At 43.1% G+C, this 26,231-nt stretch overlaps 1 protein-coding gene across 2 annotated transcripts in view; it reads left to right on the top strand.

Moving 5' to 3' along the window:
- The window catches only part of KDM7A (lysine demethylase 7A), a 124,757-nt gene that overhangs the window by 20,612 nt on the left and 77,914 nt on the right, over positions 1-26,231 (top strand). The window contains exon 1 of one of the 2 annotated variants that reach the window (XM_058531280.1): positions 20,752-21,038. The exons of the other annotated variant lie outside the window; for it this stretch is intronic. Coding sequence (XP_058387263.1) covers positions 20,845-21,038 — 194 coding nt within the window. The 5' untranslated portion in view covers positions 20,752-20,844. Of the gene's footprint in view, positions 1-20,751; positions 21,039-26,231 lie in introns of those variants that run through there. 2 annotated transcript variants of the gene reach the window in all.

The raw sequence follows: 26,231 nt of genomic DNA, 5'->3' as shown, positions 1-26,231 counted from the left end.
GCCAACTTAGGGCAGCTCACTTCTCGGAAGCTGATCAGGTTTGGGCTCTATAATCAGACTCTGGTTGTCCCAACTCGTCAAGTAACCTCCCGAAGAAGTGGCTTCCTTGCTAAGCAGCTGCGTCCACCCGCTCAGCAGCGACTCGCTTCCCGCTTAAGAGCAAAGGAGATTCTCTGAGAATTCTTGTGTGTGTGTGAATTCACTGGTATTCATTCAAAAGTTTTTACTCAGTTAATAATAACAGTAGCAATAAATAATATTCGTAAAGAGTAATATATTCATAAAGAGAAGATTATACAGCAAAAAGTGGGACGTTATGTGTGAACTGGTTTTCTTCTTTGTATTTTTCTGGAGTCAAAAAGTTATCTGTGATGAACAGATTAATTTTAAAATCAGAAGATAAAAATGCTATTGTATAATGTTATCGATGACAGGTGAGGAAAGCCCTTCTCATAGCATGATGTAGAGATGGCTTCTGCTTCTAGCCATGATGGAGCAACAGGGGCCAGATCTACCCTCCCACCCAAAACAATTTAAAAACTGGACAAAATATATGGAAGAACAGTGTCAGACATTGTACAACAGGTAATGCGAGACAATGATACCTGAAAGAGTAGAAACAAATGAGGGGCATCATGAAATTCCTCCAGACGATACCCGGAGACAGTTTTGAGCCTGCAGTGCAGGGAGGAGGAAACTGTGTGGAGCCCAGTGGTGTCTGTTGAGGAAGCTGACGTCAGAGTTTGGAGAGGCTATGATGGTTAATTTTATGTGTCAACTTGCCTAGGCCACAATACCCAGATATTTCTAGATGTTTCTGTGAAGGTCTTTGCTATGGACTGAATATTTGTGTCCCCCTCAAATTCATATGTTGACGCCCTCATTCCCAGTGGGATGGTATTTGGAGGTGGGACCTTTGGGAGGTGATTAAGTCATGGGGGTAGAGCCCTCACAATGGGATTAGTGCCCTTATAGAAGAGACGTCAGAGAGATGATTTCTCTTTCTCTGCCATGTGAAGATACAGCAATAAGGCATCCATTTGCAAACCAGAAAGTGGGCTCTCACCAGAAACCAAATTGGCCAGAACCTTGATCTTAGACTTCCCAGCCTCCAGAACTATGAGAAGTAAATATTTATTGTTTAAGCCACTTAGTCTGTGGTATATGATATAGCAGCACAAGCTGACTGAGGCCGTATTTTTTGGAGGGGATTAACGTTTAAATCAGTGGACTTTGAGAAAGCAGACTGCTCAACACAGTATGGGTGGGCCTGACACAATCAGTTGAAGGCCTTAAGAAAAAGACCTACCTCACCTGAGGAAGAGGGAATTCTGCAGCAGACTGTCTTTGGGGTTGAGCTGCAATATCAACTCTTCGCTGGGTCTCCAGGCTGCCAGCCTACCCTGCATATTTTTGGATTTGTATATATATATAATTTAGGGGATGATGGCGACCCACTGAAGTTTCATGAGCAGGGCAGTGTGGATCAGTGAGGTGCTTTAGGAAGATGCCGCAAGTTGAATTGCAAGAGTAAGAGGCTAAAGCTTGGGAGACGATGCTGGGGGCGGGGACTGCAAGACTCAGGCATGTGGTAGGAAGGAAGGAGAGGATGGGAGGGAGGGAGGAGGTCAATGGGAAAAACAATTTTAAAGAACGAATTCATAGGGCCTGGCAAAGACTATTTCTTATTCCCTTGACTGGGGATGAAGGTATGGAAGGCAAGGATTTAGGCAAGGCCTAAATAAAAATCAAAGAAGACGGAAGGTGACTCACGCACGCCTGGAAGATGGTGATGGTTGCAACAGGAATAAGGAAGTGAAGCGGCCGCGGTCGGGGGAAAGAGGAAGACTGAGGTGGCGGGAGGGGCTTGAGGTACCGAGGGCGAAGCTCTGGAGGTGGTGGAGACGGAGCCGGGAGCTGGGGAGCTGGGGCCAGCAGCACCAAGGTGAGAGGCTGGAAGGCTCCGAGGGGGGCTCTCGAGAGGAGAGGAGGGGCCTGCGGTGTTTAGAAGGTGGAAAGAAAGAGGAGTCAGCAAAGAAGACCAGACCAAGGCGAAGGTGATGCAGAGGAAGAGCTATGTGGACGTTAGCGGGTACAATCACGGGGAAAAGCAGGGGTGCCACAGCAGACGAGGAGGGGCGCTTCTTTTAGAGTGGGTCGTCATCGCTGTCCAGTGCCGCGGAGGTTGAGCAGAATGAAGACGGGCTAGAGGCTCCTCATTAGGCATCAAGAGGCCATTGGTGCTGTTCCGGGGGCCATGTCAGTAACGTCCTAGTGGTGCAAACCAGAACACCAGGGCCTGGAGAGTGATGGATAACGAGGAGATGGAGGCACCGAGTTCCTCGTGGAAGAAGGGGACAGCTGGGTCAGTTCCTTGAGGAGTGACAGGCTCAGGAGCAGCTAATTTAGAATTCTTTCTGTTTTTGTTGTCCTTTTCTCCAGGTCAGACACTTCTTGAGCAGTTACCGCCATCAGACACTCTGCTAGGCAGCGCACAGGGAAACCCGGGCTTCTAGGAAGAGGGAGAAAGGGGTTGATGGGGAGCAGGAGAGGAAGGATGCACAAGCAAGGGAGGGGGTACGGCCCAGATTAGGGTTGGCAAGAAGAAGGAGGGCAGGGTTATGTAATCACCGGCGGAGGGCTAGGCTCCTGCTTCTGAGTCGAGAGAAGAGACAGAGAACCTCTGGGAGAAGAACGGAACTCAGAGGGTGGACAGAGGTGTGGCCTCCATCAGCCCTGTGGGTCCTGAGGCTCTCCGTAAGCCTTTCCTGCCTGGGTCCCAGGCTGTTTGGCCTTCTCCCTGGGGACTGTTTACTAAGTCTGAACTCCTGGCTGTGCTCTGCCTGTTGGGGGAGTGCTGTTTGTTGTTCTCATGGAAGAGGCGATTTCTGGCGCTAAGGTGTCCCAGGGTGGGAGGAAAAGGTATGTTTGGGGCTGGAAAGAACTCCTCATTGCCAAACATCCCTTGGGACATGGAATTTCAACTTTTGTCACTGACGGGGCTCTGCTCCTCGTTTTCCTGAATGACTCAAATGTTTGCTTCAGACAATGGCAGAGTGTATCTTGCTTGAATCACTGGATTTCTGTTATTTTTGTAAGACGTGGGTGGGCAATATGACTCAGTAGTTTTCCAAGAGATGTGAAAATTATATTGCCTATTTTGGATCATTTCATGCTGCGATCTGGAACATTTTTCTTGAATTTCAAATCTTGGAGCTTGGGAAATTTTTGTTTTTGTTTTGCCTTTCAGTCATTTCAGATCTTTTCCAGATAAAATTTTAAAGGAAAATTACCTAGCAATAGCTCTGAGTTATGAAGTATGTATTGGATTAAAACTTATTACTTATTTTTAAAATAAAAGATTTACTAAATCTAATGGTGTGTTAACCATCTTGATTGTGAAAAAATTGGAGAATGTGGGGTTAGTAGAATCTTGCACATCATCTAATTCAAAACCTTAGCTGGTGTGTGAATAGCTTCAGGCTAGTTTTCCAGCTTCTGGTCGGGTACCTCTCTCCGACAACTGAGTTCTGTCTGAATGCATCAGGTGATGGAGAGCCCTTTGGGTACCAGGCAGTACCACTTCTGCACAGCACTTTCACACCAAACTAAAACCTGCCTCCCTGTAGCTTCCAAACATGGGCCCTCGTTCTGATCCCTATTTTCTATGAGTCTTATTGAATAATTCTGTAACAGAATGATAGTGTTTAGAATACTGCTGTATTTTCCTTTTTGATACATCAGGTCCTTTTTACTATTAATACTAGGACAAGAGGCTGAGGCCTAGTGTCTCTGGGGAAGATAGTGTTATGGGATGAATTGTGTCCCCCCCAATTCATATGTTGAAGTCCTAACCTCCAGGCCCTCAGAATGTGACTGTATTTGGACATAAGGTCTTTAATGAGATGATTAAGTAAAAATGAGGTCTTTCGGGTGGGCCCTAATCTAATCTGACTGATGTCGTTATAAGAAGAGGAAATTTTGGACACACAGAGAGACACCAGGGGTGTGAGAGCACAGAGGGACAGCCATGTGAAGAGGAAGCAAGAGGACGGCCATGTTCAAGACAAGGAGAGAGGCCTCAGAAGAAAACAAATCTGCCAACACCTTGATCTTGGACTTCTAGCCTCCAGAACAATGAGAAAATTAATTTCTGTTGTTTAAGCCTCACAGTCTATGACATTTTGTTGTGGCAGCCCTAGCAAACAAATATAGGTTTAGTATAAGAAAGATATGCCACAAAGGCAGTTGCTTTCAGGTAGGAACATTAGGGGGGAAATGCAAAGTTCTTCCAGTGTGAGTGTACCAAGAGCCCATTCAAGTAACACTAGAGCAGAACATGGAGAAGCATGTCAGACACTAGTGCTCTCACTGTCCCCTCCCACTCTTCCCCAGCCCTGGAGTCAACCCTGGGTAGGAGCCATCGAGGGGCAATGGAAACAAACACCCAGAAAGTTCTGGAGCAGAGGCAGATTTACTATGAAGCTAATGACGCTTAAGCTTCAGGCTCCCTAACTTGCTGGAGCTTCTTCCAATGTCTTAGGAGGGGCCCTAGCAAAGTGTTCGCATAATCATGTTTTTAAAAAATTTGCCAAAGATATTTTAACTGCAACTGGTTAAAACTGCTGTCTCTTTCCACTCCGACTTCCTCTCCGTCACACTTATCCTCCTCTTGGGTGGTGTAAGAGTGGCCACGGGCACGTGGGGATATCCAGCTACGGGCAATTTGAGTTGGGGGTTCCTTTTGTTTGGGCTTTGTGGGACATATTTATGTAGGTGGTAGTCAGATCTGCGGATAGCTATGCTATGGCTAGCTGTCCTGGAGTAGCAACAGCTACCAGACAGTGGTATAGTACTAGTAAATGTTTAGCAACCAGATTTGTAGTGTTTGCTAATTTCTGTGGTGTCAATACTCCCACCATGGCCTATTTCAAGCTGCCAATTTGACATCACTGTAAGCGGAGTAGGGAAGAGTTTACACCATTGTGTATAGTATTTGCTCCTTATGAATACAATAGATGTAAATAACCTCAGGAGCATAGTAATAGTAAAATGTGAAATAATTGGGAAATGATGAGTTTTGGGTGTTTATTATCTTTGTTTTTAGTGTTATTTATTTAATTCTAAGTTTATATTATTTAAGTTTTAATAATGGCCGTGTTTAACAACTGCCTCCCAAAATTCCTGAAAAGCTAACAATTGGTTCTTGTGAATTATTCTATCACACCACTGTATACCAGGAATACCTCTTCTGTCCACTTTATTGACTCACCCTGGTTTGTGACATGAAGGTGCAGGGCTAGAGTTAGTAATTTGCTATGAAGTATGTGAATAAGGGAAAAGAAACTAGGTTTTTAAATGTATGGAGCCATGGGCCGGCCCCGTGGCTTGGTGGTTAAGTGTGCGCGCTCCGATGCTGGTGGCCTGGGTTCGGATCCCGGGCGCGCACCGAGGCACCACTTCTCTGGCCATGCTGAGGCCGCGTCCCACATACAGCAACTGGAAGGATGTGCAGCTATGACATACAACTATCTACTGGGGCTTTGGGGGGAAAAATAAATAAATAAAATCTTTAAAATAAATAAATAAATAAATGTATGCAGCCAGAAGCTGGGCTGTGGAAAAGTCTTTCAATCATCAGGTATGTAAATTTTATACAGACGACTTGGTTCTCATCAATGCCCAATTAAAATGGAAGTTCTTGTCTGTCAAGAATATGCTTGATAATGCAGTGTATAGAATTATAAATGCCCCTTAAAAGAAAATTTTGATAGTGTATTAGTTTTCTGTTGCTGTATAACAAATTACTCCAAAATATAGCAGTTTAAAACACAAACATTTATTATTTCACAGTGTCTGTGGGTCTGGAATCTGGGTGTGGCTTAGCTGGTCTTCTGACTCAGGGTCTTTCATAGGCTGCAATCAAGGTGTCTGCCAGGGCTGTGGTTGGCTTGATAAAGGGCTTGATTCTTTTCCAAGCTGGCTCAAGTGGTGGTTGGCAGGATTCAGTTCCTCACAGGTTGTTGGACTGAGGGCCTCAGCTGCTCACTGGCTATTGACTGGAATCCTTCCAATGAAAGAACTCCCTCACTCTTTAGGCAATATATATCCTTATCTGGACCAAATACCTCTTTCCAACCATATGAGTCAAGCCTCTAGTGCTCGGAGATTTTAAAAGTAGCTTGTCCTCCTCTGTGGAAAGCTGTCTAATGAGGCTTGTTTCTTCTTGGGTGAGTTATCCTTGCTAGTCTCAGTGCGGTCCTCAGACTAGCAGCATTATATCGCCGAGGAGCTTGTAAGAACTGGAGAATCTCAATGCCCACCTCAGGCCCACTGAGTCAGAACTGCATTCTCACATGATCCCCAGGTGATGCGTGTGCATATTAAAGTTTGAGAAGCACTGTGCTCTCCTACATCTCAGGGCTTTCTCTTACCATCTTGTTCAGAATAAAAACCAAAGTCCTTCCAAGAGCCAATAAGGCCTGTGTGATCTGCCCCACCCCTTTACCTCTCTCATATCATTCCCTAAGACGCTCTCTTTCGCTTTCTCCACTCCAGCCACTTTGGCCTCCTTGCTGTTCCTGGAACTTACTGGGCATATTCCTGCCGCAGGGCTTTTGCACTGGCTAATTCTGTCTGGAATGCTTTCCCCAGGTATCCACATGACCGCTTGCTCATCACTTTCATGTCTTCAGTAATTTAGTTACTTTCTCAGTGAGGCCTTCCTTGGTCACCCAGTCTAAACCTGCCACACATCATCCCCCACACCCAGACATCCCTTGATCTTTCCCTAATTAAAGTTTCTTTAAACTTATCACCTAGGATGTTAGCTTCCTACATTAGGATGCAAGTTCCGTGAGGACACTTTTTTGTTTTATTTTACTTTTTGTAGGTCACTGCCGCACCCCCAGCTTTTAGAAGAGGGTCTGGGGCATGGTAGTAAGGAGTTCTTTTGATCTATCAGTCTAGTAACCAGGAAAGAAAGTCAAGTTCATCGAGCCATACTGGCTTCTAGGGATCCCCATCTCTCTCATTTCCTTTCTTGCTGAACTGATTTTTAATTATAGAAATAATGCATGCACATAGCAAAATTAGAATGGTACAGAAAAGTATAAAATGAAAAATACACATCACATTCCCCTCCCCCAAACTGCTCCCTAAGTCCCACTCCTCAGCAGCCCCCATTGTCAAACTTTTCTGTTTAAAAATTTTTTTTTTTTTGGAGGGAGATCAGCCCTGAGCTAACATCTGATGCCAATCCTCCTCGTTTTTTTTTTCTTTGCTGAGGAAAATTGGCCCTGGGCTAACATCCGTGCCCATCTTCCTCTACTTTATATGGGACGCCGCCACAGCATGGCTTGACAAGCGGTGTGTCGGTGCGCGCCCGGGATCCGAACCTGCCAACTCCGGGCTGCCGAAGCGGAGCGTGCACACTTAACTGCTGTGCCACCGGGCTGGCCCCATGTTTTAAATTTTTGTGGTGATTATTATAGAACTCCAAATAATTTGCTTATATCTTTGTTTCTTGACTTATCAATAAAGTGTCTACTAATTCCTTGCTATGAAAATGAAGAATTTAATACATCTATAATGCTGCCTACTTTCCCTCACCAGTTTTTATTAGATATATTATTTTAAGTCTTCTATGGGATATTTTACAACTTCGTATAAAATACTAAAACCTTTATTTCTAGATTTATCCAATTCAAGCAGATCCTATTGACTCCCTGCTATGATAGGTGAGAGGAAATTGGCATATTTTCATTTCCTTGCTTTTCTCATCTGCCTCTCGTTTCTTTATTAGACATATTTTTTTACATTATCAAGGTTTATAATATTTACATTCTGTTCTGTAACCATAATTATAGTTTTCTATGTTTCAACTATAGATTGATTCTAAGAATAAAAATAATTTAAAAATCCATTATTGGGGTGGGGGGGGGTGGGTGAAATGGGTGGACGGAGTCAAAAGGTACAAACTTACAGTTGTAAAATACATAAGTCCTGGGGATGTAATGTACAGCATGGTGACTATAGTTGATAATACTGTATTGTATACTTGAAAGTTGCTAAGAGACCAGATCTTAAAAGTTCTCATCACAAGAAAAAGATTTTTTAACTATGAGTGGTGATGAATGTTAACTAGACTTGTAGTGGTGATTATTTCACAATCTATACATATATCGAATCACTAAAAAATTTTTTGTAATAATGAAAATCCATTACAGTATTATAATTGATTAACTATTATTCACCCTTGAACCAACAATGATTGGCTCTACAGAGAAGGAATGTAATCCCATGCCATCTTTGAAGCTTAAAGAAAAATCACTTAAGTATCAATATCTAATGTATCTCCTATTTTGTTTTTATCTTTCTTTACTTCTAGGTCATTCTCAGCTACCACTGTTTCTGGTATTCTGGTATTTCAAAACATTTTATTATTTGGAATCCTGATTCATTTTTTTGGAAGCTCTGGTTTTTTTTTTTGAAAGCTACGCAAATACTTTTTTCATGTAGGGTAGGTATCAAGTAAATTTTCTAGATTCTTACAAGTCCAAAAATTTGTCCTTCTACTTAATTGACAGTTTGGCTGAGTATAGGATTTTAGATTCAAAGTCTTTGCTTCCCAGAACTTGGAAGCAGGGCTGCCTTCATTGGCGTGAGACCTGAACACTCCAAGAGCAAAAGTGGCATGAAATACAACAAGCATTGGTAGCCAAGAAGGACGTGGAAATAAAAGAAGTACAATGAAAATAAGAGACCCTGTGCTTAGAAGGACCCCGTGTTTAGAAGAGCCCCAGTTTTGTTTAAGGCTCTGCTATCACTATCTTGAAATTCTTAATTTTTTATCATGAAGCCCCACATTTTCATTTTCACTGGGCCCTGCAAATTATGAAGCTGGCCCTGCTTAGAAAACATTCAAGCATCTAGCAATGTTGATAAGTCTGAAGTCCGCCTGATTCTGAATTCCTTGGTAGGTAACATGATTTCTCTTTCTGGAAACTTTCAATATATGTACACATATGTATTTTTTATCTGAATTTTATTCTGGATTTTCACCCAGATGGACCTAGCCATGTGTCTTAGTACACTGCTCTGGTTTGGCATTCAGTGGGCCCTTTCACTCTGAAATCATTCATTTCATTCTTAAGCTTAGGGAATTTTTTCTCTATCGTTTCTCTGATTTTTTTTTCCCTTTTTTGTTTTCTTTTCTTGCAGAACTTCCATTTGATGGATATTGGACTTCCTTCATCTTCTATGTCTCAATTTTCCTCACATATCTTCTATTTCCTTGCCTTTTTGCATTATGTTCTGAGAGATGTCCTTAGATTCATCTTCCAGATCACTAATTTGGCCTTTAGCTTTGTTCATTCATTATTCTGGGCTCATTCACTTTTTTTTTTTTTGACTTTTGCAGTCATATTTTTTAGGTTCCTCAAACTCTGTGAGGAAATATGAAGGCTCCTTTTTCATAGTGGCTTGCTCTTGTTGCTTGAAATTTCCTCTCAAGTTTCTCGAGGCTGCTCATTAGAATTAAGAAAAAAGTGTATTTCTCTTATGTTGCTGAATTATGCTTCCTCTAGGTGAGTTGTTTCTGTGTTTGTTTTTCCTGTTAGTCCTTCTCTTTCATGCTGTTGATTTGCCTCACATGCCTTTTTTGTACCTTTACATTTATAATATAAGTTTCTGTTTGTTAGTATGTAGCTGGTTTGGGCCTTTTCTGCAGTTTATCGACATGGTTCTTCCCTGAGTGGAGCCCTGCTTTGGGTTTCAGGTAAGTGGGTGAGGAGTGTTTACAGGCATTCTCCTGGTCTGGTATGTGGGCAGCAGGCCAGCAGGTTGGGGAACTGTAATCAAAGTAAGAAGGGCTTTATTCTGGGAGAAGAGCACCTTAGTGTGTTTCTGTCCTTGCCTTTTACTCCTCTTTCTTCTCTACCTTCTTTTCCTGGCATCTGTCGTGGAGGGAGGTCTGAGTTGCCTGAACCTCTGCTGTGTTTCTCTCGCAGCCCTCAGCACCCCCATGTTGCCCAGTTTCTTTAAAGAGCAGTTTTAGCTTCAGCCTAGATCAGTCCCATCCAGATCAGCAGCCTCAGCATCACCTGGGGACTTGTTTGAAATGCAAATTATGTGCCCCACCCTAGACCCCCTGAAACTCTGGGGGTGGGGCTCAGCAATCTGGGTTTTAACAAGCAGGAAAACAAGCCCAGTAGTTTGACAACTATTGGCCTGGGGCAAAGCCATTGCTGCCAGCAGCTGGGTTTCTGAGGTAGAGAGGGGAAGGTACACCTGTTCCACAAGCTTCAAAGGAGTTCCTTAATGAGTTACCCCGAGGATTTTCCCCTGGCTCACTCCTTTTCTTTAAATGTTTTGACTGGGGCTTGGAAGCTTCTCTGAGGCTTTCTTTGGAAGACCCACAATTACTTTTTGTGTGGTTTCCCTTTCTCTTTTTCAATCAATCAAATCCCACCTGCCTTTAAAAAATTAATAATTTCGTCGTAATAATACAAGGATATAAGTAATAAATCAAATAGTACAAATGACTTACAGTGGGAAAAGCAGTCCTCTGCTGATGTCACCACACCCTCGTCCCCTGCCCCCCTCCCCCCCATTCTCTACTGGCAACTACTTTGAACTCTTTCAGCCACTTTTCTGTTATTTAACTCCATATTTCTAAGTAAAATACTTACGTGGCTATCTCTCAATTTATCAGTTTTGGATATGACATATTGACTTCTTGTTATTGTTATTGAAGATTTAACTCTTTCACCCCATCCACCCCTTCTTCTCCTCTTTCCAACTTCTAAGTACAGGTATATTATAATTTTTTAAAAATCAATAGCATTTAAATAGGATTCACTACAGAACCCCATAGTGTACTCTGTTTCCTTTCTCCTACAACTTTAGCTTGTCCTAAAGTTAAAATCGACTTTTTCTAATTTGCTGATTTTTCTAAGTGCTTATTGATTAACTTTTCCCCAAATTCGCCAATATATCTGTCACACTCTCATCAGTTTTTTTTTTTCCTAATGTTAAGAAGACCATTTCAAACAGTCTATCAGTTTCAGTATTTTTTAATCCCTGGAGACCCTCCTCCTATAGCCTTCTGTCCGCCTCTCCCATCCGACGGGCTGCTCTCCAGGCCTTCTGCTCAGCTAGGTTTTACCAGTCTCCCATGTGGCGTGAATCTTAGCAGGAAGTACTTAAGCAGCGCAGCATCAAGTCATCCTTCCTTGAATTGTTCTTCTAATTCCTGGCCTTCTGTCCTAGTCCCTGTGATGAGGTCATTCTTTTGATATATCCAAGACAATGTAAACCTAGTCCTTAACTTTGTTCTTGCCAGTCTCCTTGCCCAGAGAAGGTCACACTGTCCCTAATCTCCAGTCCCATGACAGGGGCCCTCATAGCCGCTCACAGACTTCCTCAATGCCAATGGGCACCTCTGATTCTTGAGTGTATTCTCCCTTGGATTCCACATTATTGGGCCATCTTCAGCATATAGAGGAAAGAGACACTGTGAAGTCATATGGACCTGGGGTCAAATCTCACCTGCTCCTCTTGCTAGCTGGATAACCTTAGGCCAGTTAAGTCTTATTTTCCACATAGGAAAGGCCGAGGATCATAATACTACTCTTATTAAGATTGTTGAAGGGATTAAATAAGAGAATGTATACCAAGCATCTAGGATAGTTCCTGCACATAAACACTAGCTTTATTCTCCACTCTCTACTACTTTGTCTCTGGCCCCACCGCCAACAGCTTTCTTTGCATTGTCATCTGGTTTTACCATTTTCTTTGGACAAATTGACCCTTATGCATCTGCACCTGAGTCTGTCTCTCTAGCACCACCTGCCTCTGCCTCTCCCATTCTTTGATACTCCCTTTAGGCCCACTCAAGAAGCTAGGTCTAGTTTCAAATCAAGAACCTTTCTAGTCTTCCTCATCCTGCTACAAATAAGTGGGTCAAATCAATACTTAGTCCCAAGTGCCATCTTTTTGGGCAGAGAGTATTTTCTAGCCCAAAGACATCTTCTGATAAGAGAGATGAAAACTAAATAGATCTTGAGCAATTTTGCTTTATCATCTGTCAATATTACACCATCTGCCCCAAGCGTCATACCTTCACCTTCCCTGTTCTTTTTCTCACTCTAAATATAGATTAAAGGATCCTTTTAGTTGTTCTTATTTTGGCAAGGCCCAGCTCATCCTAGTCTTTAATCTTCCTCACACCTTTTATATAAGTCTGTGCTGCAATTCTGTATTTGTTCTTGACTGAATGTTCCTTTCTTCAAGTCCTCTGAAAATCTGGGCTTTTCAGGGATCCCTCTGTACCTCATGATTAACCCTTTGCTCACTGTTTTTACTCTTGTAAATTGTAAGTTTCTTAAAAGGAGAAACCATTTTTACATTTCTTTCCTTTTCCCCATGGCATCCAGCATAGTGCCTTACATGAAACAGACTCCGTAAACTCTTATTAACCCAACTTACTTTTGTTATTACATGCTAAGGTAATTCTTTTTGGTGTTTTTGTTAAAAGCATCTTTAAAGCTATTCTTTCTCAAACATAGGAATACAAACTTCTTTTCCATAACTGGCCCTGAATGTTAAGGCTGAGTATACATTAATTACTATTTTTAAGTACTTAAGCAAAAGATAGCTGGGAATTCTAAACTCTATCTCCTGTACTATGAAGAAAGATTTTCAGTGGTATTTTACAGCTTTTGCACAATTAAAAAACAAAACTAAAACTTCACACCCCTTTTGGTTTAATGTTAATTTCTTAATTAGGACCTATAAAGGAATAAATCTGTGAGACAATAAAATTAAGAAGCAGGACTCACAATTTAATTAAATGTACAGACTTAATAGGCTGTAAATTGGTTATCCATAGGCAAAAAGGTTTATAAAACATATATGAAGAATTTAAAGACCATGAACAATATCTGAACTTATTACCTATATATTTAATGCTGCAATTTTCAGGTCACAAAAGAATTACTTGTCATTTGAGTTGAACTTGAAAGAGATTTTTAAAAATATTTGTTAATTGATCATTATGAGCAACTGCTGATTGCTATTAATCAGAAACAAGGATGAATCACTCCTGAAATAAGAATGGAAATAAAATTTATCAAGAATTTGTCCAGAGAGCCAGCCCTGACTGCCTAGTGGTTAAAGTTCGGTGCTTACTGCTTTGGCAGCCCGGGTTTGCTTCCCGGTCTCGGAACCACGCCACCTGTCTGTGAGTTGCCGTGCTGTGGTGGTGGCTCACATAGAACTAGAATGACTTACAACTAGGATATACTACCATGTACTGGAGCTTTCCGGATAGGGCAAAAAAAAGAAGATTGGCAACAGATGTTAGCTCAGGGCGAATCTTTCCCTGAAAAAGAAAAAGAATTTGTCCAGAGATGTTGCCATTATCTCTCATTCAGTCCCCTTTAAAGATACACACCAAACCTCATTTACTAGTAAGCACTACCTTGATTATTTGGTTTGCTTCTTATAACCTAAAAAACCAAACCTAAGATATATATTATATTTTATATACTTGAGGTGGGAGTAAAACATCCTTATATTGCTTAGAAAGTAAAATTTTTAATATTTCATAAATAGGGACACTGAAGGACATAGAATTTCTTTCAGTGTTTGCCTGTCCTTTAGGACTAAGCATCTCTGACCAACCCCAGCCTGGATTAGATGTCCTTCCTATGTGCTGCCGCACCTCTTTTGCGTTTTTCTCTACCACAGCACTTAGCATATTGTGTTACAATTTTATGTTTACTTGTTTCTCTCTTTTATGGTGAGAGTCCATTAAGGACAGGACTGTGTCTTTTATTCCTGTATTCTTAGCAACTACCAGATGTATGTAGTAGACACTCAATAATGACGAATGAATGAATGGATGGATGAAAAAATTTACTTTTAAATTTAGCCAAACCCTCAGGCTAACAACAGGTACACATATGCACAGAAACAGACGTGCATAATTTTCCAGATTTAATCATTATTAATAATATGTTGCTCACCCACCAGGTATATCTTCTCAAACTGCATCAAAGTATCACAGAAATCAGAATGGGAAATCATGATCTAGTGCCCTGCATAACTATGTTTTAGTAACTGGGTTAGTATTTGAAACATGGAGATTTTGTAGGTAATGTACACAGTGTTTTGATAGACTAAAGTCATATACAAATTCAAAGCATTTAAGATTATGGGATAGCTATAAGCTCTAGGCCTCTGAAATAAAACTTTTTGTGTGTGTGTGAGGAAGACCAGCCCTGAGCTAACATCCAATGCCGATCTTCCTCTTTTTGCTGAGGAAGATTGGCCCTGGGCTAACATCCATGCCCATCTTCCTCCACTTTATATGAGACGCCACCACAGCACGGCTTAACAAGCAGTGCATCGGTGCGCGCCCAGGATCCCAACCTGAGAACCCCGGACCGCTGCAGCAGAGCGCGCGCACTTAGCCGCTGTGCCACTGGCCGGCCCAAGATAAAACTTTTTTGTTTAATTTTAAATAGATTTTATTTTTTAGAACAGTTTTAAATTTACAGAAAAATTGAGAAAATAGTTCACAGTTCCCATATGTATGTAGCAAATTTCCCCTATTATTAACATCCTACATTTGTCTGATACATTTGTTACAATTAATAAACCAATATTGATACATTATCATTAACTGAAGCCCATAGTTTATTCAGATTTAACCTAATGTCCTTTTTCTTTTCCAGGATCCCATCTAGGGTCCCACATTACATTTAATTGTCACGTCTCCTTAGGCTCCTCTTGACTATGACAGTTTCTCAGACTTTCCTTGTTCTTCATGACCTTGACAGTTTTGAGGAGTACTGGTCAGGTACTTTGCGGAATGCCCCTCTATTGGCATTTGTCTGATGTTTTTCTCATGGTTAGACTAAGGCACAGGTGGAGCTTTTGATAAGGAGACACAGTCTAACAGTAGTTCTCAGCGATTTTCTGCTTGTACACTGTCCCTATGTGCAGCACTCGCCCATTAGTAACTTCTCTGATTACCTAAGGGGTGGGGGTGGGAGCAGAGCGCTAGGAGCATTTAGGAGACTTTCTGGATGTGTATATATATAGTCTAAAAAAGTGCCCCTCCCTATTCCTATGTAGAAGGACCAAATTTTACCTCCTTATTTCGTTAACTCATTTGGGTTGTAAATCTTAACAAAATAATGGTCCCATAGCACTTTGATCTCTGGAATTCAGGTGTAACTCTAGTTGGTATTATAACAAGAAAATAAACTGTAGAGAGATTCAGAATAGGAAATCATCAAATATGTATCATTTATTTAACTTCTGGACAGACTCAAGAAAAGGGCTATATTTTAAAACATGAAAAATTTCAAGAATACAGAAAAGTTGAAAGACTAGTACAACGAATACTCATATACACACCATTACCCAGATTCAACAATTATTGATTATTGTATTTGTTTCATTAATCTCCACCTTTCTCTTTCTCTTTTTGTTTAATTTTTTTGCTGAATCTTTCAAAGCAAGTGCTGACATCATAATGCTTCATCTTTAAAACCCTCAGCATGTGTCTCCTAAAAATAAGGACATTCTTCTACAAACCGTAATACTGTATCACACCACAGATAATTAATGTTTCCTTAATATCACCGAATACCCAGGTTATCTTAAAGTGTCCCCAGTTATCCCCTACAGTGTCTTTTATAGCTGACTTTTTGGAATTAGGATCAAGTTCATGAATTATATTCGGTTATTTTCTTCTTAAGACTTTTATCTAGAACAGTGCTCCTCCCTTCTCCTGTGCCTTTTTTTTTTTTGATAACTTTTTAAAGTAACTAAGCTGGTTGTCTTGTGGATTGTTTCACACTTTAGATAGGTCCTCATTCCCTGTGGTATCATGCAACTTGTTGCTCTATCTCCTGAATTTCCTGTAAACTGGAAGTTAAGTCTAAAGGCTTAATTACATTCAGGTTAAACATTTTTAGCAAGAAACTTCATAAGTGATGCTGTGTGCTTTATATTGTATCCCTTGAGGAAGTACATAACGTCAGGCTACGTTTTTGATTCATTTTCCTTACTAATGTCACATCTGCTTTGCCTTCATTTATACTACCTCCTCAACACTGTTTTATTTTAAATTTGCACTTCGGTTGAACATGTTCAACATGATGACAGTCCTCCTTTAATAACATCCTAACCTTGGGCTGTCAGTTTAGAATTTTCCCCAGTTCCTGGGGCAGAAGCAAAGAAAATCAGGCTGACTGTCAACAAAGCTGCTGAGTTTTGCATGTTGGGGTTCTGCCTTCTCTCCTGGGACTCTGCTCTCCTTCCCAGCACCAACCATGTACTCCCTCTTCAAGATCTACGCTCCCTGGGCGATGTTTTCCACCCAGATATTTCCTCTCCCCTTCAGCTCTGTAAAATTAAAATTTCTGTCCTCTCATTACAACCTTAGGCAGGCTGTTCCCTGCTTGCTCTAGTTAATCTGATGAACAGGCCATTGTGAGGGTCAAGTAGTACGAAGGGCTATACGAGAGCAAATCACCATCATTTAATGCTTGTCAGTGGTTCAGTGCAGCATTTCCAAAATATGTTTGTTCTGTGGGACATTAACAGCTATTATGAAAAAAGAAAACCCCAACAATTTAAGAGATCAAATGGCTTCGGGAGATGCTGAATCAAAATTACACACGTTCCAGGTTTTGTTTTGTTTTTTAATGCAGAAAGCATAGTGTGTAGCTTGGTCCAAACTTACTTGACTATGGAAACCCCTCAGTCCCGAGAATATTTCTTAGTGTTAGTGTTCCACAGAAATCATCATCAATGTGATACCCCTCACACATGGCATATCTGTACTTGTTCAGGAGCCTTCTAAGGATGGAGGACGCTACTTACCCCTACCTTCAAGGGACGACTCTTTAAGTGGAATTAGATGCACCCTGGCAGGCTGACAAAGAAAACCACTTGGGATAGGTAATTTCTTTCAGGATCCTCAAATAGCATTGCATAGGACAAATGGTCACGACCTTCATCACTAAAGAAACATCCAGAGCTACTGCTAAATATTCTACCATTTTCCCGGCTTTTGTTAAAATGTGTCCTAATTATTCATGTTTTTGCAAGTATGTATAGCCTTTTGGAAACCGACTTCAGTTTCTGAATTTGTAAGAAGGAAACTAAACATCCCCTAGGAAAAAAGAGTATAGGCACCGACTGAAAAACCTGAGTTACACACAAGTAATATGCAAATTAAATTTTATATATCTAAAGGAACATGGTACAGCCAGAGGGCTGGGAAGGTGGCTTTTGAAGAAAAAGGAAGGGGAGGGAATACTAAGGAAGAGAATAGCAGACACGGTCATGGAAACAGGCATGTACTGGTAGTTGTAGGAAGCAGAGTTGTTAGGTTGGAGCAAACATTCCTTTTCAGAGAAATGAGCATTCATGGACAAGTGGCGTGTTAAAAACAAACAAAAGAGCAGCTTAGATTTGATATGAAAATTAAGAGAGATCTACTGCAGGTACTAGAGTACCTGAAGAAAGGCAGAGGGAGTCCCACCAAGTCCCATTGGAGTCATTGCCAACCAACACTGGCATGGAACTGGCTGTCTTTCTTCGAGATATTTTCTTTCTGATATTCTCTCCCTGCTTTTTTTGGCAATAATACTCTTCTAGTCTTCTCTTCTAACTCTCTAGGTGCCCTTTAGTCCTATTATTATTAATAAACAAATAAAATAATTATTCACAATTATAGCTAAAAGCTATGTGGGTTATTATGTACTAAGAATTGTGGCCAGCACTTTGTTATCTCATTTAATGCAGCCAACCCTGCAAGGGAGATATTCTTATCATCCCCATTAAAATGAGAAAAAGAAAACCCAATAGTTAGTAAGTTGTCACAAAGATAGTAGATTGTGGAGTCCAAGCATATGCTCTTAATTGCTATGCATGGAGCTTGTCACTAAAATTTTGGCATTATTCAGAGTTCCAGCCTTCATCCCTTTCTTCTCAAGGTCAAATCTTTGTGTTTACAATTTCTTTAACCTTTCCTTACAGATTTGTGTGCCTTATAGTGTTTTTATTATGGCTGATTTTTTGATGTAGCTTTAAAACTAACTTCATTTCCAAATTGGAGACTCAACTAAGTAGCACGCAGAAATACACAGAAGTGATGCTAGTATTCATCTCATTGGATCCTGTCAGGTGGTGCATGATTTCAGTTTGTCCCATTACTGATGGCACTTGATCACTTGATTAAAGGTGGTGTCTGCCAGCCTTCTCCACTGTACAGTTACTCTAATTCCCTTTGTAATTAATAAGAATTTTGTGGGGAGATACTTGGAAACTATGTAAATATTCCAATCCTTTTCAAACTTTCAATTTATGTTTATTTATATCTGTATGGTTTCCTATGCTTTTCAATGGGTTATATTATTGTCATTTTTTATTTTGAAGCTCAATTTGTCCCAGTTGTGTCCCAGTGGGACACAAGTTGGCCTGTGTCCTTTTGACATGCCCCATTATTCTTTGAGCATGTCCTCATTTTCTGGCACAACTAGAGGCTCCAGGCTCACTCTGTACTTCTCTTCTCCAGTCCTGGAATCAGCCATTTGCCAAGAAGAAAAATGAAGAGGAGAATGGTATTTAGAATCCAAGATCTGGGCTAGATGTACTCATTGTTTTGTTGTGTCACTACTCCCAGACCCTCTCAGTGGACAGAGTATGTAGGTACTTACACATCTATATCTATTTCTATAAATAGAAACAGATTGATCCCTCCAATACCAGTCCACTACCAAAAGGTTCATTCTAGTTTTCTTTCCATATTTGTAACTCTCTTCCTCAACAGTGAGAAATCTGGCTCCTATTTTCCTTAATATATTTACTTATTAGATCAATCCTCTTGTACATAACTGATCTTGCATCACTGCTGCTGCCCCCTCCTCTGCTTGTCTGCCCTCTTCACCCTGCCCATGCTGACATCCAAAGGCCAGGTGGCCCCTCCAGCTCAGCAAGGAGAACACCCCATACCAGGCCACTTCCTTGTGTGGATGCCCTCCTTACCCCAACTCCAATATGACAGCTTTGGCTGCCTCCCCTTCCCTGACACACTGCTGTGCTGTCCCCCAGCACCACACATCCTCTACAATGTACTTTTAAAAATACATTATCTCTTTTGCTGTTATAGTGACGAAGAATATCTTTAGTTAAGGAAGGTATTATTATCCGTAATTTTTCTTTGAACAGATCCTCAAGGATCAAGTTCAAGAGAAATGGAGTGACTTGCCAAAGGTCCCACAGCTTATATAAAGCAGAGTCTGAATGTAGGCCTCTTTCCACTCCACCAATCCAGGATGCCTCTAAACATATGCCACAATTATAGTAACTTTTCTTTTCTCTCCAGTAGAAATGTTTCAAACTCACTTTATGGTCAACTCTGATTTCCAGATGTTTCTTTTCCTGCAAAATATGTGCCAAGTAGTGGTGTGGTAGAAAATGGACTGGATGCAGAATCAAGAAACTTAAACTTTAGCTCCAGCTCAGATCTGTGAGACTTGAGGCAAGTTACTGGCTTTCCTCAATTATAAGAAGGAGGTTAGAATAGATTCGCGATTCTCTGCCTGGGGCTGGGTGAGATAGGAGCTGTAGGGCTTTTCCCAGTGATAGAAATGCCTGCGAAATTCAGCTACAAATATCTAATTCAATAATCCTTAACATCCCTTCCAATTCCTGTAGTTATCATTTCAAGGCAATTTTTCTCTATTCGATATTTGTTGGCTGTTTTTATTCTTATCAATCTCATTTTTCATTCAAAAATATTTATTAATGGCCTATTGTGTGCCAAGTACCGTATTATCCGGTTTTTGTAGTATCCTTTTTTCCGAGGTGTCACCATCATTTAGAATTTTATCCCTATCTTCCAAACTTGGGACTCGAAAGCATTCGCATCTAAGTCATGTTATTTATAAACACGCCGGGTTCCTCTCCAGTCCTTTCTCCACCAACCATATTTCAAGGCAGGTCCCCCTTGGCTCACAGACATTAATGAATTCCTCTTGGGAACAAACTCCTTCACCTAACAGTGGCTTCATCGACACTCTAATTTCCTGGCTGGTCGGTGGGAATTCGGGTGGGACGTTTTCAAGTTTGAATGACTTCCCAGCACACCCCTGCATCTCAGCAGGACACAACCGGCTCGGCGTGCTGTTCACCGTCGGCTCGGACCCACGGAGGGCGCGGGGCGGTGGCTAATTAAGATTCTCCCCCCATCGGGAGGTGGCCCTGGCGGGGCTCGAACTTCCTGGGTCCCCTCCTCGGAGCACAGACGCAGCGTGAGCAGCTTTTCACTGCGCAGGAACTTCCCCGGCCTCGGCTTCACTCAGAAACGCCGGAGCCGGCTCTTCGCACGCGCCCGCTGTCCTCCTCGCCGGGCAGCGCTCCGCGCGCCGCCGCGCGTGTCCTCAGGAAGCCTCTGCCTCCCTCCGCCTCCCCCGCCCCGCGTGCCCTTCAGCCTGTCCCTGCGCCCAGCCGGCGCTAGGGCAGCGGGGCGCGCGCGCCGGCGGCCGGACGAAGTGCGCGAGACGCACGGCCCCGCGCTGAGCGCCGGAAGGAGCCGGGCCGGAGCCTCGCGCTTCGTGCGCGCGCCGCCGCTCGCCGCCCGCCGCCCGCCGCCCCCGCCCCGGCCCGCGGCCTCGCGCGCGCGCACTGAGGCACAGCCGCCGCCGCCGCCGCCGCGGCTGCTGCTCCGGCTGCGGCAGGAGGCGGCGCTGGCTGGCGGCTGCGCTCGCTCCAGTCGGCAAGCGGAGCAGCGAGCGAGCGTGTGTGTGTTTTTTAAAGATGGCCGGAGCGGCGGCGGCGGTGGCCGCGGGAGCAGCAGCTGGAGCCGCCGCGGCAGCCGTGTCGGTGGCGGCTCCGGGCCGGGCCTCGGCGGCCCCGCCGCCCCCGCCGGTGTACTGTGTGTGCCGGCAGCCGTACGACGTGAACCGCTTCATGATCGAGTGCGATATCTGCAAGGACTGGTTCCACGGCAGGTAAATAAACCCCCTCCAGCCCCGCCGCCACCGGCCACCGGCCACCGCCGCCGCCGCGCCGGCCGCCCGCGCCCCCCTCCGCCCGGCCGCCGCGCCGCGCCGAGCGCCCAGGGACCCCGGCGTCCCGCCCCCGGCCCGGGCAGCGGGGCGCACGGGGCCCCGGGCTCGCCGGGCGGGCTGAGGGGGGCTGGTGGGATCGCCCGGCCGGGCGAAGAGTCGCCACAACAAACGGGAACAAAGGGGGCCGGCCGAGAAGTTGGCAGGGGGAGACCGGGGCGAGGGGACGCGGCCGGGGCAGGCGCCGGCGGAGGCGGCAGGCGGAGCGCCGGCCCGGTTCGCCGCCCCTCGTCGCGCCCGCAGCCCGGCCGCCGCCCCGCCCGGGGCTCCCGGCCCGGAGTTGCCGGCTGCCCGGCCGCCCTGCCCGGCCGCCCTGCCCGGCCGGCCGCCGCGCCTTCCTTCCGGGCGGTCACCGGCTCGCCCCAGCCCGGGGTCCCCAGACATGGTCGTCCTCCGCTGCCTCCCGCGGGTCCGCGTCGCGCCCGCTTCTCGGGTCTTTATCAAACTTCCCCGGCCGCGGGGAGCTGGGACGGGGGCGGCGGCAGCCCCAGCCCGGCGGGGTCCGCGGAGTAAACAGAGCAACAGATGAGGCATCGGGGACTTGAAGGATGCCAGTCGGAAGTTCGGGGCCGGGGTCCCAGGCGGGTCGGCTCGGACCATGCCCCCGCGCACCCCCCAGCACCCCCTGTCCTGGCGGGGGTGGGCGGACGGAGCGGGCAGCGGGGCCCGAAGGGACAGCCTCTCGTCCCAAACCCCCCACGTCGCCCCCGCGCCGCAGCTCAAACTTTACAAAGAGTGAAATTTCCCGGCGCCCGAGGGGCCGGCGACAGCGGGACGGCCGGCGGCTCGCGCCCGGGGGCCCGGTGCGGGCGACCTTCGCCGGCGGGTGGGTGCTTTGGGTCGGGTGGCGGGGGCGGCGAGCGTCGCCCTGCCGCGGCCGCCGCCTGCGTTTCGGGTTTGACGTTTGAGAGAGCTCGGGCCGCCTCCGCCGCCAGGCCGCCGACTCGTGTGTTTTGTAATCAAAGTGTGAGGCTAATAAAGGGCGGCGCCACAGCCTCTTGACTCCGGCGTGGGAGGGATTCGCAGGCATTTAAACAAAGAAAGTAGTTGGGGTTGGGCTCCGAAAGTCCTTATTTGGGTGTTGTGGCAAAGCCTGCGGTCACCTTTAGGTGAAGCAGGTTTCCCGAGACCGTTTGGTGTTGTATCTTGGCGAGAGTACGCTCGCGGGTAATAGCAGATATGGTGACTGTGATTGTAGGAAGTGTCCTATGATTGACAGCAGGACATTTAAATACAGCCTCCGCTCCCCCTCCCCAATTTTACAGAAACACGACCAGGCCAGATGCCTTAGTCTCCCTCTACTGGCCCTGGGAGAGAAAACCATTTCAGTTACAGCGTTCTTTTCAGTGTTTAGTGCTGGGTACAGTTAGTTTTACTTAATTTTCAAGTACCGTTAGTGTTGCTTAATCAATTTGTAGGTTGCACAGTTTTGACTGCAACAACAGAGAAAAAAAATCCCAACAAATGGTCACTGAAGGACAGCGTTGTTATTTTGTATGTGAGATAATCTTTAACAGTCTGATCTATGCTTGGGGAAAATTATTACCTTGCCACATGTATTTAAGAATAAATTATCCTAAGTTCGTTTTTATTACTACAAACCGATGTTTTTCTATATTTTGATTATATGTAAAACTGAAATTGAACATACCAAAACTGAACATACCAAATTCTTGCCAATTCTGTGTCTACATCCTCTGTTCCTATAACATACCCTGGGCAACCAGAGTAGAATTATCCGAAAATCTAGGTTACATACAGAATAAAACCAGAATCCCTCGTGATTATGTAAATACTTATTTTTTCAAAGAACTGTTTTAGCTGCATAAGAAATTTGTTCCATTGTGCAATGTAGAGATTTGATAGGTTAATAAATTTTAGACTAGAATTTTATTTATATTAATTTAGGCAACTTAACACTGTAACCATGAAAAGCTGCAGGTAGTTTATGGAAAATTTTGTAATACATTTAAGTATAAATTAAATTTAAGTATTTAATTTATATAAATAAATTAATTTATAAAAATAAAATAAATTTAAGTATAAATAAAAACAGGAGAAGTTGAAGGGAAGATAAAGAGGGGATATGTGAAGGAGGGCAAGGGAGGCCAAAATAAGTATGCTCTACTTTATCACATAAATTTGTGTGACTTCATATCTGTGGAATATGTTTTTTTGAACCCAGGGTTTTTTTAACCAATAATCTTTGAGAATTTAATGTGGTTCAGATGTCAAAAGTTAGAAAATTTATTGATAATGCCCTGCCATGCAAAAGCAGTATCTTATAAGCAAGTTTAATTCTTAATGAAGTATTGGTAATTTGGGGCCTGTATATTTTTCCTGTGATCAATATTTACTCTAATGTTTATTGTATCATGAAATGAGGGATTTAATTATTAAACAAATATCATTTGCTTATGTGAGAATTGGCCCCTAAAGTACTAAGATATAGTTTTAATCCCCATGCTTAGCTTTCCTTTAGTTTCCAGGGATGGTCCATCTGCAGAGGAGGAGGAGGGGGTAGGAGGATGGATACGGAGAATTGCCTTTACCTGGATAATTTCTTGGTAATTTTATTTCTTCAAGTAGAAGAATTTTTTAAATTCAAGGAATCAGTGAGTTTTGGTATAAATTTGGGTTACTCTGCCTGGAGTTTCTGACATTTGGAAATCTGAAAGGTTTTTGCCCTAATTTATCCTGAGAGGGGAGGAGGGCCCTTCCTTGATGCTTTTCAGCCAGGCAGCAGAGTGGATAGAACCAGCGTCCTCCAGGTTTGAGGCTGTTGAGCTTTGATTGCATCCTTGGTGTTCAGGAATTCCCATCCCTCAGTCTGCCTAAGCATTTTTGGAAGTGAGAAGGGAAAAGAACACTTGCCAGAGTACAACATGCAATTAATAGCATAGGGGCAGTGAGCTGAGGAATTAACGGGATTTTCCTGGGAAGGTTCCTTGCAGCCTAGATAGAGATGGAGTTCTTCCTCCCTGAGTCCTTGGTGGAAGTAAGACAATGGAGATCTTTCCTGGTAACGTCTCACTCCCTAATCTCTAGGCTAGATGTCTTTCCATAGAGCTCTGCAAAACTGCATCATTGCCCTAATAAAATTGTATTATAATGTCTTTTGTCTCCCGATTAGAATGTAAACACCTTTGTTTATTAGTCTTTTTAGTCACACATTCTTTTTGATTTACAAAAATAATGTATTAGAGAAAAAATGAGGAGTACAGAAAAGTATCAAGAATATGAAAGTACCCAGGTCTTCCAGAGGTTACCACTGTTTAAACATTTAAAGTATATGTATGTATTTAAAAAAACCTTGGAATTCATTTTATTCATTCCACTGTTACCTAACTTCTTTCATTAATGTATACTTTTTCCTATATCATCACTGTTTGTTTGGAAACATTTTCAGTGGCTGCATAGTGTTTAATTTTACAGAAGTACAATACATTTTAAAATCATTCCCCTCATCAGTTTTTTACCTTGTTTACTACTTTTTCTTGTATTTCCTAATGATGGATGGTTGACATCCTTCTAAACAAACCGTTGTGAGCATCCCTAATTATTTCCTTAGATTGAATCAAATGAGTTAATGCATGTAAAACACTTAGAAGAAGATCTGGCGCATGTTAAGTACTCAGTAAGAAATTTCCTTGAAGTAGAATTATCAGTCACAGGGCACAGATATTTTTAGGCGTCTTGTGCCTATTGCCCGACTGTCTTCCACAAAGGCTATTCCAATTTATGTTGTCACCAGCAGTGCCCACTTCTAGTTCCCTACATCCTCACTAGTCGAAGGTATTATTAACCACCCCCCCAAAACCAAACAAACAAAAACTTTGCCAATATACAGATAAGTGAATATTTCCACCAAAAACATACCCAGGACTATTCATGGCAGCACTATTCATATTATCCCCAAACTGGCACAACCTAAATGTCATCAACAGTAGATTGGATAAACTGTGGTATATTCATAAAATGGAATGCTACTCAGCAATAAAAAAGAATACACTACTGATGCATGCAGCAACATGGGTGAATCTCACAGACATAAGTTGAGTAAAAGAAGTCAGACACAAAAGCATATACTGTTTGATTCTACTTATATAAAGTTAAAGTACAGGCATAATTGGGTGAGAGAAGTCAGACTAGTCCTTCACCTTGTGGGAGTATTGACTGAGAGCAGGCCCACGGGAGCTCCTGAAGGTCAGGAAGTGTTCTATACCTTGATCTTGTGTGGTGGTTACATGAGCGTATACAGACGTAAAAATTCACTGAGCTGTATGTGCCTGAAGATTTTTTAAAACTTTATTTTAATGTTGTACTTCAATCACTTAAAAGTTTAAAAAATTAAAAATTTACCAGTTTGGTAGCTAACATACAGTATTTTGCAACTTTATTTTGTTTGTTGTTCCTGACTTGAACGTATTGCCTCTTGTGTTTTATCCTTAAGTGTGATGTTAGCTTCGACCCAGGGTTTGTGGTAGGCCTGGCGCTGTTCTTGGTGCTAGGAATATAGCAATGAACAGAACCAAGTCCTTGCTCTCTTGTAACTTATATTCTAGCCAGGGAAGATAGATAAATATATATGACAAAAGAAAAGAAAAATCGAGTTAGAGGAAGAGAGAGGGCTTGGGGTAGGATAGGGCTATTTTCATGTGATGTGATTATGGAAGGCCTTGAGAGGGAGACATTTGAACATAAGAATATTTTGCATTTTACTCAGAGCAAATGGTATATTTTGAGTAAAGGAGTAAATGTTTTGACTTACCTTTTAAAAGGTTCACTCTGGCTGCTACACAGAGAATAGACTGGAGGGAGGCAGAGGTGACAGGCAGACCAGTAAGAAGGCTATTGTAATAATCTAGGTGAGGGATGATTTTGAAAGTTTGAGTCAGTTTTGGTAATTTGAAAACGTCATATATTAATTTTTATTCCTGAAGCTTGAATGAATGAAGAGCTTAGTTTATGCAAATAGAAGAATTTTATCCAGAATAATGCTATTTGGTAGGAGTTTCTCAGGTCCTCACTCGGGAGTCCCAGGAACTCACTCCAACGCTTATTGAATGCTTTATA

Source organism: Diceros bicornis, chromosome 3 (genome assembly GCF_020826845.1).
Source record: "Diceros bicornis minor isolate mBicDic1 chromosome 3, mDicBic1.mat.cur, whole genome shotgun sequence".
Classification (NCBI taxonomy): Eukaryota; Metazoa; Chordata; class Mammalia; order Perissodactyla; family Rhinocerotidae; genus Diceros; species Diceros bicornis.
This window is presented reverse-complemented; position numbering and strand designations above follow the sequence as displayed.